This window comes from Lampris incognitus, chromosome 6, assembly GCF_029633865.1.
Source record: "Lampris incognitus isolate fLamInc1 chromosome 6, fLamInc1.hap2, whole genome shotgun sequence".
In the NCBI taxonomy this organism is placed as follows: Eukaryota; Metazoa; Chordata; class Actinopteri; order Lampriformes; family Lampridae; genus Lampris; species Lampris incognitus.
In genome coordinates, this window is record NC_079216.1 from 52,836,689 (window position 1) to 52,853,529 (window position 16,841).

A 16,841-nucleotide genomic window follows, 5' to 3' on the forward strand; every position below is an offset into this window, starting at 1 on the left:
ACACATTCTGACAATAAATGCAACATTGTTGTCAGAGTTTTGTGATCCTTAGAGCCAACGAACGATATGACAGAAAGATCATGTTTACAGCTTCTTATGTGACAGTAAACAACACAAAAACAACAATTATGGCAGAAAACCACATTGTCAGAATAACTACATTTTTATCTAATGTTGAAATATGTATTAAACTTAATCTATGATTAAGTTTTATAGCTTTGTTAAATCACTGCCAGTGTCCCGCAGACAAGAATAAAATTCAAAAGTCAAAAAAGTAAAACTTGGATAGTTGCTGACGATAAACAGGAAAAAAAGACTGTGAAGATGAAATGATTAGCTTGCTGGGGTACCTGTTTAGCTTCACAAAATATGGATATGGCAAATGTACTTTTTAAGGGTTTTTAATTGTGATAAACAATTGCTGCTATAGGATTTTTCTCTACAAAATCAAACTTTTTTTTTGCTAAATTTTGACAGTTCAGCTTTTGTGCAGATGCTCCATTCACATCGAAATCCACAAACTTCAAGAAGACTGAAGTCCTGTACTGCTCATTAAACTGGGATTAATTAAAGTATGCCTTAAAATGCAGTGTAGCCTAGCACCGGGCCATAGCATTTTGATCCACTTTAAGACAACACAAGAATTTAAAGTATCTTAAAACCTGAAAGTTCAAACAAACATTGTATGAGTCTCTAAGCCAGTCTCCCTTATATTTCCAATGGGCTGGCCCCAGACATCACAGACAAGGGTCTTGGTTGCCTTGTTTCTGGCTGTCTAGGAGAGTTGGGTACTTGGTAACGTTGCAGGAATACCGATAGTCCGTCTCAGACGACATCCTTTTTATTTGGACTATTTTGTTGTTTTGCTTTAGGGTCTATGACGTGCATGCCTCTGTGTGCACTGGGTCGCCTCTCTGTCACTCCACTAAAACAGACGGCGGTGAACTGAGACGACGTGCCCACACTGTAGCTGAGTCAGCCACGTGCTCTCTCACGCACACGCGCGCACACACACACGCACAGTGGGACAGAGTTGTCATATTAGATATGTGTGACGTTGGCCAATTAACTATTTCTCTGAGGTCTTTGGAAGGACATATGCCGGAAGGCTACACAAGGAAGGCACAATACAAGTCACCGTTGAACGTTGCACATGTAAAATGTGGACATTATCACAGCGGCTAGTTATATCAGACTTTAGTTTTAGTTTATTCAAGCGATGATACTGAAAACTAACCATAAAGTCGGGGGGGGGGGACTTCTTCCTGCTTTGACAAGTACAGGTTTAAAATTAGCATTACCAACATAGCCTAAAATAAACGCTACGCAAGGTCAGATTGCATCAACCTCGCTGCGCTAGCCAACCGATCAAGTTTTAACAAAGGCCAATTAAGTCTACTAATTACCAAAAGGATCTTGCCACACACTGAGCTGATTTCAACAAGGGCACTGGCAGTGATTTTGGTTTTGACCCAAGTTACCCATCCCGTTTGGCGCTGAAGGCACTTTTGGCTACGGGCGTTCGTGTATCCCGCTGTCTCTAAAGACGCCAAATATGTCGCCTATGGGCGCCAGCGGGAACCGTCAGCGTGCCAACATGCATGCGCCTGGAAACAGCAAGCCCTCCGTTAACTGGTTCAGCGCATGGGTTAGTATCGGCGCCACACCACCGGCATGCCATCCATCACAAGTGTTGGACATTGGAGACTACTGGAGCTCCGTAACACAGACCGAAGAGAAAAGCGGAGAAAGGTTAAACAAACAAAAAAAAGGCGAGAGAAGCTGACAGAAAACAGGCTATGGACACAACAGGGCAACGAGAGACAGGTGACAAGACGTTTTAGGTACCTTTCGCCCCTCTCAGCACGAATCCAAATCCCTCGCTGTCTCTTTTCTGCAGCACCACCGTCTTCTCGTCGATGACACAGTCACTGTGGAGGAAGTTCCGAGCACAGCGGGTGTTATTGCAGCCTATCATCCGCATCATGGCCACTGCAGCCCGGCCCGAGCCCCTCATCCTGCCCGGGGGGAGGGGGACCGAGAGACGGACTAGGCTGTACAGCGGCTAACCCCCTTAATGCCGTCCGGATAACACACACACACACACACACACACACACACACACACACACACACACACACACACACACACACACACACAAACGCCTCTTAACAACAGTTCAAACTCCAGCGACACACAGGTGACGCGAATGTGAACGCTCAGATTCAGTCAAAAAGGGAAAACCGTCAGTTGCAGATCCAACAACAAAAGCCATCTCAGGCATCAAACTGGCACAACACGCGAACTACCGCGGCGGAGCAAGTTCCAGCGCTTATTCGCTTTTATCTCGCGATGGTTTTGCGGCTTGTTGGCTGGCCGAGATGAGAGCGGCCAACATCAAGGCGGAGTGTATTTCATCTTTGCAAATCTTTGATGGCAACACGCTTTAAAATAGGTGGCGGGATTCACGACACAGGCAGAGAGGCGATAGTCCCGGCGTTAAGAGAAAGGGTGTCGCCTTTCCACTAGAGAACATAGGCTAACCCCCCCACCTTTACCGAAAACAAGGGCGCCGTAGTTGAGGCAAAATAAAGTGGCTGTGGCGATCCTAATGAGAATAATGACGGTGACGTTCATGATGATGACGACGATGAAGATGTGATGATGAGGAGGAGGAGAAGGAGGGAGGGGGGAGGAGGAAGAAGACCGGCGTGTCTATAGCTTGTCCAGGAGGCACCGGCAGTTTAGGATGGATTAATGAGAAAGGAAACTCGCCATCTCCTGCCGATGGAGATGGGCAGGAGATGGCGAGAGGGGTTGAGGTGTGCCAGGAGGCAGCAGGCAGGAGTGACAGCTCCTTAGACCATAAGAACAGAGGCAGTGACGAGGTAAGACTGGACAATTTTACTACTTAGTAGCGGCCTATTACTCTTGGGCTTCACGATGTTTTTTTCTGAATAGCTCAGCCCGGGTGAATTAAACAGTAGATGACCAATATTGATGTGAACTTCATGCTCACTGGGTACCGAAACTCAGACTAAACCCATAAAATAAGCCTGACAATAACATAGAAAGGATATTCAGAGCAATGCCAATCTCAGTCAAAGCTTCCGAGTATCAAATACATGGAGCAGAAATGGTATGATGTTGCAAGGCAGGATGGGTAAGATAGATTCAAGGTTTCTATAGTAACTGACTCCAGCTCTGGGAGCAGGTGTGATGACGCAAATGTCAATGTCTCCTATATAATAAGTTTTAAGTCAAAAATAAATAAATAATGGCCCGACACAGAGAAACAAAATTAGAATATGGAATTAAATTGCATATATCTATAATTCAAAGTTTACAGTGCAGGAAAGAAAATTCAAAATTGACATCTTGTTGCTCAAATCAATGTATTAACAATACATTACAACTATTTAATTGTTAAATGTTCCATATATGAACATCAACAACAGTGGACAAGCATCATATGCATCATGTGATTCATCTCTTACTCTGCCCCCTCCACTTGTGTTCTATTGGTACACAACCTCATAATGATGTAAACTACAGAATCTTTAAAATGGCAGCCAAATAAAACACAATAAAAGTCAGAGCTGAGTTCAGTTCTTCTACAATTCAAACAAATGAAAACAGAAACTGCTAATCATTCATGGATAAGAGAAGATTCATCATAGCAAACGTGGAGAGAAAAGGCAAACTCTAAACAAAAGGCTGTTATTGAAACCAGGAGCCAAGGCAGAATGCTAACCACTAAGCCACTGTGATGCCCATTGATAACTACCCTTTAATGACTGGAAATTCTGCAATGGAAATAGACAGTGATACAATGTAGCGGGGTCCAGTGTACAGCGCCATTCATATATGAATCAATGCTGGTGATTATGACCTCTATACTTCTACAACAGTCATCTTCAGTTTTCCAGAAACATAAGTAGATACATTTAAACACAGTTTTCAATTACATATATGCTAAATATAGAGAACAAGCCTGCTCTTTTTGCTGTTTTGTAAGAACTTGTGATTGTATAAATGAAAATCCGCTTAAAAAGTCAAGAAATCAAGAAAGGATTTTTGTGCTCTTGAAAAAATGGCGTACCAAAATGTAGGTTATATGTGTAGGACAAACAAATGATGAACACGAAGAAAAGAATAGCACATACTCTGACATCAAGCGGCTACTCAAATACAAAAGAAAAAAAATCACATATTGTTGCCCAGCTCAAAAATGTCGAAAAGTACAGTGCCGAGGATGGTTGTATAACTGAAATGTTTACTGCCCTTTTTGTCACTTTTGAGTTGGGCGCTACATGAATATCTTTTCATGTTTTTGTATCCAAGTGGCCTCTTCTGTACTTCACAGTTAATATTCAGATACAAAGAAAATGGAGGAAGGTCAATATAGCGTACTAGTACGAAAAAGTAAATAGGGAATGATTTCAGATACAGCTCATGTGCTTTGCATCTAAAAATTATGCTGCTATTTAATTGGCAAAATGTTCTTTGTCAAGTTAATCCTGAGGGCACATATTTATTCAAACAGTGTTTGAATAAATTGCTAGTGAAAAGGCATGAGCATGGTCAGTTTTTATTTATTTGTGCATGTGACTTTTGGGACAGAGGTCTGTTTGTAATGATATCAGAATATGTGCCACTTTCAAAAATGAATGTGAATAATGGGGCAAAAAATAAGGTCTGAGCAAATAATCACCCTAGTTCTGAATTAAGCTGGAAAGGCTAGCATTTCTGCTTATTTACTATGCTTTTTAGCCTCTGCAAAGTTGTTCATTTGTGACCTTTTGAAGACTGCTGGCAACTTGAACTGCTGGAAGGAACAGCATGCTAATGATATGGAAAGTACAATTAGCAATATATAAGCCACAATTGTAAATTCAAGGGATGTAAGTATGTATGGTATCTCAAAAACAAGTAGGACAATCTGTAGTTTATTTTCTTTCCGATAATTGACCATTTGGGTCAACAGACAATATTATGAACATGTGTGTGTGTGTGTGTGTGTGTGTGTGTGTGTGTGTGTGTGTGTGTGTGTGTGTGTGTGTGTGTGTGTGTGTGTGATTTCTATGTTGTCCCATGATCACATCTTGAAACGTTCTACATACACTTTAAAACTTACCACCCAGAGGGTTAAACATGTAGGCTAATGGCTTGACCTGAAAAGCACAGTGCATCATTACCGAAGGTCAATACTAGTTTGACCAGAAGACTATCATAGACAAAAGGGTTTTCTTTGTATTTGTTTAATTTACCAACTCTCATAAAGGCTTTTAACCTTCACCCTCAGCTTTTCCCCAATAAATGAGTTCAGTTAACTGATGGTGTTGCCGTCCTTTTGGTCCAGTTGACATTTTATGATGTTATTTGCAGCTTGGTATCAGTGATGCAGCATATTTCGGGTAATAGGTTTAGAGTTTGATATTTGTCTTTTAAAATCCAGGTACAAATATACCAAACACACATTAGTTCTGGCTAAATTATACTATCCAAATAAGAAATACACGATAAGGCCAGGTTTCAAGACGTTCCAACCCCAATTTCATTGGCTTTACATTTACAGATGCATTTGATCTCAATGGTGCAATACAATGGTGATTTCTAGCCTATGAGATGAGCTGTGGTAACTGTTTATGAGACTTAGGAACTTGCCGTTTGTCTACTGTTTTGGCTGCTACAGTGTGCCAAATAGCTTAACCTGCCTCTTCACCTATTGGTCACCTGAACACTGCAATCGTCTACAAGGTTTGCTGATGCACATGAATGAAAGTGAACAAAAGGGTCAAACTCTGCTGTAGTATTTGAACCAACCGTGTGCATTAGTCTGCTGAGGGAGCAGAAGAGCAGACCATAGGTAAGCTTATCACACTTTTTACAGTGAAATCTCTAAACTCAAATCAGGGCCAACATTTCCCCCAAAGTTAGCATGAGAACATATCAGTGGCAAGTAAATATCCACTCCCATCACATCCCATAGCCAGTAAATCAGGCAGGCAGCCCCTCTCAACTCAAGCTCATCTTTTCCACACAGCTGCGGGGCTGTTGAGATGGTGCTGATTGTTCCTGAGTTCTGATGTTTGTTTAATACATCAACATTACAAGCAAAAGAGAGCTGGCCAAAACAGCCCTAAGCTAAAACTGTTCCTACATTACATAGAGAGTGAAAGAGACTCACAAAATCCGACAGAGAAGACTTGGGAATGTTGGACAAAGAAAGAGAGAGACATGGAGAGAGAGAGTGAGAGAGAGAGATCCTTGGCTGTTCCAGTGGCATCTGGACACTGATTGGCATCCTCATCATATTCTTCTTATATCTTATAATTCCATTATAATTCTGTTATCCTCTTTCAATGTTGTATTCTGTAAATTGTGTAATCCATTGCATGTTGTCCATCTTGGGAGAGAGATCCCTCCTCTGCTGCTCTCCCTGAGGTTTCTTCCTATTTTTTCTCCCTGATAAAGGTTTTTTTTTAGGGTTTTGTTCCTTATCCGATGTGAGGGTCTAAGGACAGGATGTTGTATTGCTGTAAAGCCCTGAGGCAAATTTGTGATATTGGGTTATACAAATAAAATTGACTTGAGTTGACTTGAGAGAGAAATGGAATGAGTAAAACAGAGAAAGTCAGTTGTCCTTAAGGCAACAGTCATGATTTTAAATATCGCATATATATATATATACAGTTGCAATCAAAATTATTCAACCCCCATTGCATATTAAGTTTATTGGCAAAATGTACAATTTTTCAGTTGTTTGCAAAAATAAAATTACACAATAACAGTTTAAATAGTTCAATAAAACTAATATTACAAGGGTTTTATCCAAATTCAACACAAAATGTTACTTTTAATGACTACTGCAGTCTCAAAATTATTCAACCCCCTGAACAAAATTCCTCATAAGAGCACACATTTGCAAATCAGGTGTTGTCTCAAGCACACATGATGCAACTAATCAAGGGCTTCACTAGTTGCATCAGGCGTGCTTGAGATAGAACACATCAAATACCTGGACTGGCTAGGGGTTTGTTGACAGTTACATTTGATTGCATGTTAGAAATATGGCTAAGTCAAGAGAATTGTCCAAAAAGTTAAGAGAAGAGATCATTGGCTTGCACAAAAAAGGAAAATGATACAAAAAGATAGCAAAGGCACTGACTGTTCCTAGAGATAGAGTTGGAAGCATAGTTTGCAAGTTCAAAGTTAAAGAAACAGTGGCTACACTACCCAGATGTAGCAGAAAGAGGAAGCTATCAACGGCTGCCACCAGATTCCTGAGGAGGCAGGTGGTCAAAAACCCTCAAGTGACTGTAAAAGACCTGCAGCAAGACTTGGTGGCAGCAGGCACTGAGGTTGCAGTTTGCACAATAAAGCGCATATGAAACGCTGAAGGGCTCCATGCCTGAACTCCAATACGTACACCACTACTGACCCAAAAGCACAAGATAAGTCGGCTTCAATTTGCTCAAAACCATATAAATAAGCCAAAGAGGTTTTGGGAGCCTGTTCTGTGGAGCGATGAAACAAAACTGGAACTTTTCAGGCTTATGGATCAACGATATGTCTGGAGGAGGAAGAATGAAGCATATGCTGAAAAGAACACCCTGCCTACTTTGAAGCATGGCGGTGGCTCGGCAATGCTCTGGGGCTGCTTTGCTTCCTCTGGCACTGGAAACCTGCAGCGTATGGACGGCAAGATGGATTCAATCAAGTATCAGGAAATCCTAGGAGAAAATGTCATGCCATCTGTGAGGAAGCTGAAGCTTGGGCGTCATTGGACCTTCCAACAGGACAATGATCCCAAGCATACCTCAAAGTCCACCAAAGCTTGGTTTCAGAAGAAGTCCTGGAGGATTCTAGAGTGGCCATCACAGTCGCTTGGGTTGAACCTCATAGAAAATCTCTGGTGGTATTTGAAGAAGGTGGTTGCAGCACACAAACCCAAGAATATTAGGGAACTGGATGCCATTGCCCATGAGGAATGGGCTAAGATTCCTCAGGAATGCTGCCAAAAGCTGGTGTCTGGCTATGCATCATGTTTGCAGTAAGTCATAACATCAAAAGGGTGCTCTACCAAATACTAAAGACACTTGTCATGAAGGTGTTGAATAATTTTGAGACTGCAGTAGTAATTAAAAGTGGCATTTTGTGTTGAATTTGGAGAAACCACCTGTAATATTAGTTACATTTCACGTACTTCAAAATGGCTGAGAGGGTTATTGCATTGTGACATCATCCACAATAGCTCGCTGGAAAAAAGAAAAACGATGGAGGTGCATTCCCCGTGCCAATCCCGGACAATATGACCCCCTGTGGTCATATGCCCTCCCACCGACCCCGTATTGGCACGCCCACCGGAAGCGCTATTCCTCTTTCCATCTCCAACTAAATGAGATCGGTCGATGGCTGTTTCTCTCTCGCTGGGACTAAGAGTAAACCTGCAAATACGCTAGTAATCTAGTGATATACTGGTATATTAGATACTAACTTATAGTTAGCTTACCTTTTATCGCCAAGATGTTCGTTAATCCGGTCGATGTGGCCAGATTCTACGCTTGGTGCGGGTGTGTTAAACCGGCGACGCTCCAATGGGGCCCCCATCCGGACTGTGTCTCCCATATCCCGCATGTTCACTACACGGGCTACTTGAGGGATGTAGACCGTAATGAGGTCGACTGCAATTTCTATAAAACCATCAGAGGATCGGGGCGCCAAAGGTGGGCTGCCCTGTACCGTCAAAGATGGGGACTTGCAGATCCCTTCGCACCTGCTAACGAGGCGGCTAGCATGGTGCTACCTAGCTATAGCCATGGGGCGGAGGCTAGCAACATCCCTCCGATGCTTCCTAGCTACAGTCACGGGACGGCGGCTAGCATTAGCATCCCTCCGGAGCCAGAGGCTATCCCACCATCTGGGGTAGTCAGAGAGGACTGGACCAATGAGATCCTATCTCTCCCTGGTGAATCCGTGGCATGTTATTCGGCGGGTGCGGAACCCGAGGATTCACTGCCTGAGGAAGTAGACGATCAGGGCGTGGAAGACGACCAGCCAAGTTCGTCTTGACCAAACAAAGATGGCGACGCCATGCAACGTGGGTCCGAAACATTCCTCGCCAGTTTCCGCGATCTGTTCGCGCGAGCGGTCAAGTCTGCCGACATCGTTACCGAGCCGGACAATCCTCAAGATCCGGTGGTAGCCGATTTTCCACGAATGGCAGAGAGGGTCAGGGACTCCACTCTACCACCTTATCCTCACATAGAACGAGCGTTTAAGCGGGCGGAGGCGGATCCGCTACTTAAATCGTCCTCAAAGTTCAGTCAGAAGGGGGTTGACGTCTTAGCAGTCCAGGTTAGGAACCTGAACTACAAAGACTGGAAAATTCCGCAACCAGGGAGGGACGTTTGATCGTTCAACCCTAACACCAAGGTGGGGTCTCGCGATACTCCCAAACACCCTTCGCAGTGGGGCCAACAGGTGGATCGTTACGCGTGTGATGCATGGCACGCCAGTACACGCGCAGCTGGACTCGTCTCAACGGCTGGGATGATAACGGCGTACATGCGCAAGCTCTGCAGCCTATCAAACGTCGAGCAAAGCAAAGCCGCCATCGCTACAGCAGGTATCGACGGGGCCGAGTTCGGTGACGTAGTGGCCAGCGAAGCAGGTTGTGAGTACATCTTGGAAATGGAACGCATAGCTGACTCCCTGGGATCGCTGCTGTATTCCATCGCTCTAGAGTGCGGTTCTAGCGCAGCTGCCTCCACCCTTTCGCGCAGACGTCTCTGGCTAGAGACAGCCGGGGTAAAAGAGGAATTCTGCAAGGAGTGGATGGCCCACTCCTGCGCAGGGTACCAGGGCCTGTTTGGAACGACCCCGGACATTATCAGCAAATACAAGGCCGCCCAGGCCGAGCGCGAAACCTTGCACAAGGAGCTTCTCCCGATGATGAGGAACCCGCCTACCCCTAAGCCCGCGGTGGCAAAGGGCAGGGGGACAAGCCTGCGCGCAAGCAGAAATGGAGAGAGACTTATCCAAAAAGAGGTGGTAAAGCGGGGCGCGGGCGTGGACAGGGCTCACGTCCAAACTCCCAGTCTTCCACAGAACCAGCGGCCAAGGCGGCCAAGCCGGACAGCACAGACACTTCCAAGAAGGGAGCTGCCAAGTGACGTGTTTCGGCAGGATGTTACGACCCACACCAACAGACTGATTCCAGAGCCGTCTCCGGCGATATAGATGCTTGTTCAGGGGACACAGCGTGCGCAGGGCTAAACACTGCGCCTTTTATTTTATTTATTATTTTATTTTGGTTTCTGATGCACAGTCTACTTGTTCTATTCCAAAGGTTGTGAATGTGAATAAAAGTTTTTATGTTGGTGATGATGGTGATTGCGTATTAAAAGGTTTGAAACGCAAGTCTGATTGTCTGTCTGAATCTTTAGGTAAAGATGATGATAACAATGTAATAACATCCCTGCTGGAAATATTGGATAATAATGACATGAGCGCAAATGCGCCCCTGGGAGGGGACTATGATGCGACAATGTTTAGTCTCTCTGATGGGTCAAATGGTAATTTGGAAAGGTTCAAAATGCCAATTCCCCCATCTGGGTCTCCTTTACAAGGATGAAGCCCCCCCATGGATGCAGGGCATGGCGGGCGGGGCTTCCCCAGACCCTTTACGCGCAACTTACGCACGCTACCTGAACAGCAAGGTAGAGGAGGCAACGAGACCTCTGTCACGCATGTTACACAGGTGGAAGGAATTGATCCCGTCGGCTTCTGTTTTGGATCAGATAGCCCACGGACACCAAATCCTTTTCGAGAACGGTATTGTACCCCCGTACTTGGGAAGAGTGCATACGGAACCGGGGTCGGTGGCCGAAGCACAAATCCTAGACAACAAACTCACAGAGTTACTCTCGAAAGGGGCAATCACGGTGGTTCCTCCCCTAGAAAGAGAAGACGGGTTTTACAGCCGTTACTTTCTGGTCCCGAAGAAGGATGGGGGCATGCGCCCAATCCTAGATTTGAAACCCTTCAACAAGTATGTAGAGAAGGTCAGTTTCAAAATGCTACGCACACCGGTTCTGCTGTCAATGGTGACACAGTCCGATTGGCTAACTTCGGTCGACCTAAAAGATGCTTTCTATCATTGTCCGATTGCGGAAAGACACAGAAAGTATCTTCGGTTCTGTTACCGGGGTCAGTGTTACCAGTACACATGCCTCCCGTTCGGATATCGCCTCTCTCCTCTGACATTTACAAGGTGTGTGAAAGCAGTGCTCGGAGTGTTGATGCGCAAAGGTATGCGCTTGGCATGGTTCCTAGACGACCTGTTGGTGTTGGCCCGGTCGCCGGAACAAGCAGTACTCCATACTCAGGAGCTGATGGAATTCATGGAGTACATGGGTTTCACTATCAACATAAAGAAGAGCGCGCCATGGCCTTCGTGCCAGGCAACGTATCTGGGTCTGAGTTTGGATACGGTATCCATGCGCGCAACCCTTACGCAAGAGAGATGGCATTCCACCAGGACCACGTTAGCACATTTCGTCCCGGGGACATATGTCACTTATCGGATGATCAGGAGGCTGCTGGGCCTTCTGGCATCGGCTCACCAAGTTGTTCCTTTAGGTCTGTTGTTCATGAGGAGACTGCAATTGTGGTTCGCAGTTCACTTCTTGAAATACGGCAACGACCGCCGGTACAACAACCATCTTATCCTGGTCCCGCGCGTGGTAGCGCAGGACCTAGACCACTGGAACAGAGCCTGCGTGGACATGTCTGGGGTCCCTATGGGCCCCAGGGGACCCGAGGTAACGATTTATACGGATGCGTCCCTCTCGGGTTGGGGGGCCATCCTTGGCTACAAAACAGCGCGAGGAGTGTGGCCGTCTGGGGAGAAGGTCCACATCAACGCGCGCAAGACGGAGATGATTTGGCTGGCTACCCAGCATTTCGCTCAGGATCTCGTAGGCCGTCACATACTGATAATGACAGACAGCATGACGGCCAAGGCCTACATCAACCGCCAAGGCGGTATGAAGTCCAAGCGTTGCAGAGTTGGCCATGCAAATTTGGATTTGGGTCAACAGCAACGCGCTATCAATCAGGGCGCTTCATGTTCCTGGGAAGGACAACGAAGCAGCGGACATCCTCTTGAGAGGCGGCCCGCATGCGGACAATTGGAGCCTCAACCCAGCCATAGTGGCTATGATCTGGGAGAGGTTCGGGGTAGCTCAAGTGGATCTGTTCGCATCGAAACTCAATTACAAGTGCCCTCGTTGGTACTCGATGCTCCCGTCCGACCTAGCGCCGTTGGGGGTCAACGCGCTTGGACTAGATCCATGGCCCGAGGAGATGCTTTACGCATTCCCCCCGCGCAGGTGCCTCCTAGACCTGGTGGTCAAGTTCGAGCGCACAGGGGGTCGGTTAGTTCTCGTGGCCCCGTACGAACCGAGCACCCCGTGGTTTCCGCGAATAGTGCCCTGGATAGTAGGCGAGCGGTTCGACGTCCCGGAGTGGGCGGACGCGCTCACGCAAGCAGGAGGGCTGCTACGGGAGGGCCCCTGGATAGGAGGCTCCCGATTAGCGGCGTGGATGCTTACAAAGCCAGGCTCTTAGCTATGGGACTTAGTGCGCAAGTGATTCGTGTCATCTTAGCGGCGCGTAAAGACTCCATGTATTCCAGGTACCAGGGGTACTGGAATTGATTTGACCAATTTTGCGCTGAACGCGACATGGACCCTTTGTCAGTAGGGATTGGCCCTATACTGACTTTTGTGGAGGTCTGTAGGAGTGATAGACTATGGTCTTTCTCCTCGGTCAAAGTCTGTGTATCGGCTCTCACGTTCTTCCGGGGGAAGATCGAGGGTAGCACGGTTTTCACGCACCCGCTCATGACGCAGTACCTGTTGGGTGCTAAGAAGCTCTCAGCTAAGGAGCTTACGAGAGCTGAAACTTGGGATGCTTCCCTTGTTCTGCGTGCACTAGAGAAAGATCCCTTTGAACCCATGTCTACGGCAGACATGCGTTATGTCTCGGCTAAGCTGGCTGTGCTCTTGGCACTTACCACCGCAGCGAGGGGTTGTGAGCTCACTGCACTCACCATCAAGGGGATGGTGTTTTCTGGTGATCTGATGGTCACGCTCTTTACAGACCCCAGCTTCGTGCCCAAAACTGTGTCTGTCCTGACGCGTAGGGCCCCGGTGGTGATACACGCGTTTCATCCGTCACCGGTGACTAGGGATGAGAAACGCTTGCACCTCTCGTGTCCTGTACGGGCTTTACGCATTTACATGCGGCGCACAGCAGATATTCGTAGGTCTGACAGGCTGCTGTTGACCTACAGAGTGAGCAAACCAGGTTATGCCCTTTCCACCCAGAGGCTAGCACACTGGCTGGTGGATGGTATTACGGAGGCGTATACCAAAGTGAGTAAAACAGCTCCTAAGCTGAAGGCGCATTCTACCCGAGGGACTGCTACGTCGATAGCTGTGTTGTCAGGTATCGACTGGGAGGTCATCCGCCAGGCGGCGGTTTGGAGTGGTGAGACCACTTTCTTACGGCATTATTACCGGCACGTTAAGGTGCGGTCGGTTGCCGACGCTGTTCTGGAGCAGGCCTCTTAGGATGCTCTCATCAGAACGCGTACCCCTTCCCACCAGGGGTTTGAAGGGTTCATTGGACGGCTAGGGAACGGAGGCACGAATCCTGTCGTTGTTCAATGCAATAACCCTCTCAGCCATTTTGGAGTACGTGAAATGTAACTTTGGGTTCGCGAAGCGAACCCTAGTTATATGAACAACGACAAAATGGCTGAGAATAGAGCCGTTCTCCTCCTACCCGGGCCACAGGTGTGGAGATGGTTCGACTTACAAAGAGGAATAGCGCTTCCGGTGGGCGTGCCAATACGGGGTCGGTGGGAGGGCATATGACCACAGGGGGTCATATTGTCCGGGATTGGCACAGGGAATGCACCTCCATCGTTTTTCTTTTTTTCCAGCGAGCTATTGTGGATGATGTCACAATGCAATAACCCTCTCAGCCATTTTGTCGTTGTTCATATAACTAGGGTTCGCTTCGCGAACCCAAAGTTGTGTTGAGCTATTTAAATTGTTCTTGTTTGATTTGTTTATTGCAAACAGCTGACAGTTTGTAAATTTGGCCAATAAACCTAATTTGAAGTGGGGGTTGAATAATTTTGATTGCAACTGTGTATATATATATATATATATATATATATATATATATATCATAGGGATAACACTCCATTAACAGTGACAATATTGAGCAGTCTTCCGTGTCTCTCTGAAACACTGCCAAAGTTGTGCAGAAAAGTGTCCAGCAGTGACATCGCTGGTGACTTCACGTTTAATTGTACACACTACTCTATTTCGAAGTAGTCTACCAAATGTGTAGTGGCAAATCAGGAAGTATTAGTACATGCAAGCTTCTCCATCATGGCAAGGTGGCGATCCAGGAGAAGAATTCATCTAACAGTTGATCACTGGTTAGGGTTGCAGTTTCCACATTCATTATTTGCCAACTTTTCTGGACAATTTCGGCAGAGACAAACAAAAGACTGCTCACAATTATGGCTGCTGCTAAACCCCACAACATATCGGTTTATATATTTAAATATCTACTGGGATGCACAAGCCAGTGCATTTCCAGTGCCGGTCCCAAGCCTGGATAAATGGGGAGGGTTGTGTCAGGAAGGGCAACCGGAGTAAAATCTTTGTCAAATAAAATATGCGGATCATAAATCAGATTTCCATACCGGACCAGTTGAGGCTCGGGTTACCAACGGCCACCATTGGTACTGTTGGCAAACAGGGTGCCGGTGGGAAGTATGCTACCCTTGGGCGAAGGAGAACGAGAGGGGGAAAGCATGCCCAGAGGCAGTGGGAAAGAAGGAAGTGTAGAAGTGTCGAGATGAGAGCTGGAACTTTGAATATGGACACTATGATGGGTAAAGGGAGAGAGCTGGCTGATATGATGGAGGGAAGGAAGATAGATATACTATGTGTAAGAGACTAGGTGGAAGGGGAGTAAGACCAGGAGCATCGCAAGTGGATTCAAACTGTTTTACCATGGTGTGGATGGGAGGAAAATATGGTAGGAGTAATCCTGAAGGAAGAGTACGAGAGTGTGTTGGAGGTAAAGAGAGTGTCAGACAGAGTGATGAGTATGAAGCTGGAAATCGACAGTGTGACGATAAATGTTTTCAGCGTATATGCCCGGCAAGTTGGGTGTGAGATGGAAGCGAAGAAGAATATTAGAGTGAGTTAGATGAAGTGGTGGAGAGTGTACCCAAGGAGGAGATAGTGTTGATTGGATCAGACTTCAATGGGCATATTGGTGAAGGGAACAGAGGTGATGAGTAGGTATGGTGTCAATGAGAGGAATGTGGAAGGACAGATGGTGGTGGATTTTGCAAAAAGGATGGAAATGGCTGTAGGAACACAGTGTGATGTATAACAGTGGAGGAAGGTAAACACAGGTGGAATATCTCTTGTGCAGGAAATGCAATCTGAAAGAGATTGGAGACTGCAAGGTGGTGACAGGGGAGAATGTAGCTAGGCAGTATCAGATGGTGGTCTGTAGGATGAGTTTGGAGATCAAGAAGTGTGAAGGCAGAGCCAAAGATCAAATGGTAGAAATTGAAGAATGAAGACTGTTGTGTGGAGTTCAGGGAGGAGTTAAGACAGACACTGGATGGTAGTGAAGAGTTGGCTGGGCAACTACTGCAGAAATAGTGAGGGAGACAGCTAGGAAGGTACTTGGTGTGTCTTCTGGACAGATGAAGGAAGACAAGGAGACTTGGTGGTAGAATGAGGAAGTACAGGAAAGTAAATGGAGGAAGAGGTTGGTGAAAAAAGAAGTGGAATAGCCAGAGAGATGAAGAAAGTAGACAGGAGTACAAGGAGATGCAGTGTAAGGCAAAGAAGAGAGAGGTGTCAAAGGCAAAGGAAAATGAAAAGGCGTATGGTGAGTGGTATGAGAGGTTGGACTAAGGAAGGAGAAAAGGACTTGTACTGATTTGCTGGACAGAGGGATCGAGCTGAGAAGGATGTGCAGCAGGTTAGGGCGATCAAGGATAGAGGTGGAAATGTGCTGACAAGCAAGGAGAGTGTGTTGAGAAGGTGGAAGGAGTACTTTGAGGGTCTGATGAATGAAGAAAATTAAAGAGAGAGAAGGTTGGATGATGTGGTAATATTTAATCAGGAAGTTAGGTGGATTAGCAAAGATGAAATGAGGGCAGCTATAAAGAGGATGAAGAGTGGAAAGGCGGTTGGTCCAGATGACATAACTGTGAAGGCATGGAGATGTTAAAGAGAGATGGCAGTGGAGTTTTAACTAGATTGTTTAACACAATCTTGGAAAGTGAGAGGATGCCAGATGAGTGGAGAAGCATACTGGTACAGATTTTCAAGAATAAGGGTGATGTGCAGAGCTGTAGTAATTACAGAGGTATATAGATGATCAGACACGGTATGATGTTATGGGAAAGTATGGTGGAAGCTAGGTTAAGAGGAGAGGTGATAATTAGCGAGCAGCAGTATGGTTTCATGCAACGAAAGAGCACCACAGATGTGATGTTTGCTTTGAGAATGTTGATGGAGAAGTATAGAGAAGGTCAGAAGGAGTTACATTGTGTCTTTGTGGAGTTAGAGAAAGCAAATGACAGGGTGCCGAGAGAGGAGGTGTGGCATTGTATGAGAAAGCTGGGAGTGGCAGAGAAATATGTAGGAGTGGTGCAGGATATTTATATATATGAGGACAGTGTGATAGTGGTGAGGTGTGCAGTTGGAATGACAGATGGT

At 46.0% G+C, this 16,841-nt stretch overlaps 1 protein-coding gene across 1 annotated transcript in view; it reads right to left on the minus strand.

The window, feature by feature from the left end:
- The window catches only part of shank2b (SH3 and multiple ankyrin repeat domains 2b), a 251,559-nt gene that overhangs the window by 67,862 nt on the left and 166,856 nt on the right, over positions 1-16,841 (minus strand). The window contains 1 exon segment of the mRNA XM_056282438.1: positions 1,849-1,931. Within this exon segment, the coding sequence (XP_056138413.1) occupies positions 1,849-1,931 (83 nt within the window).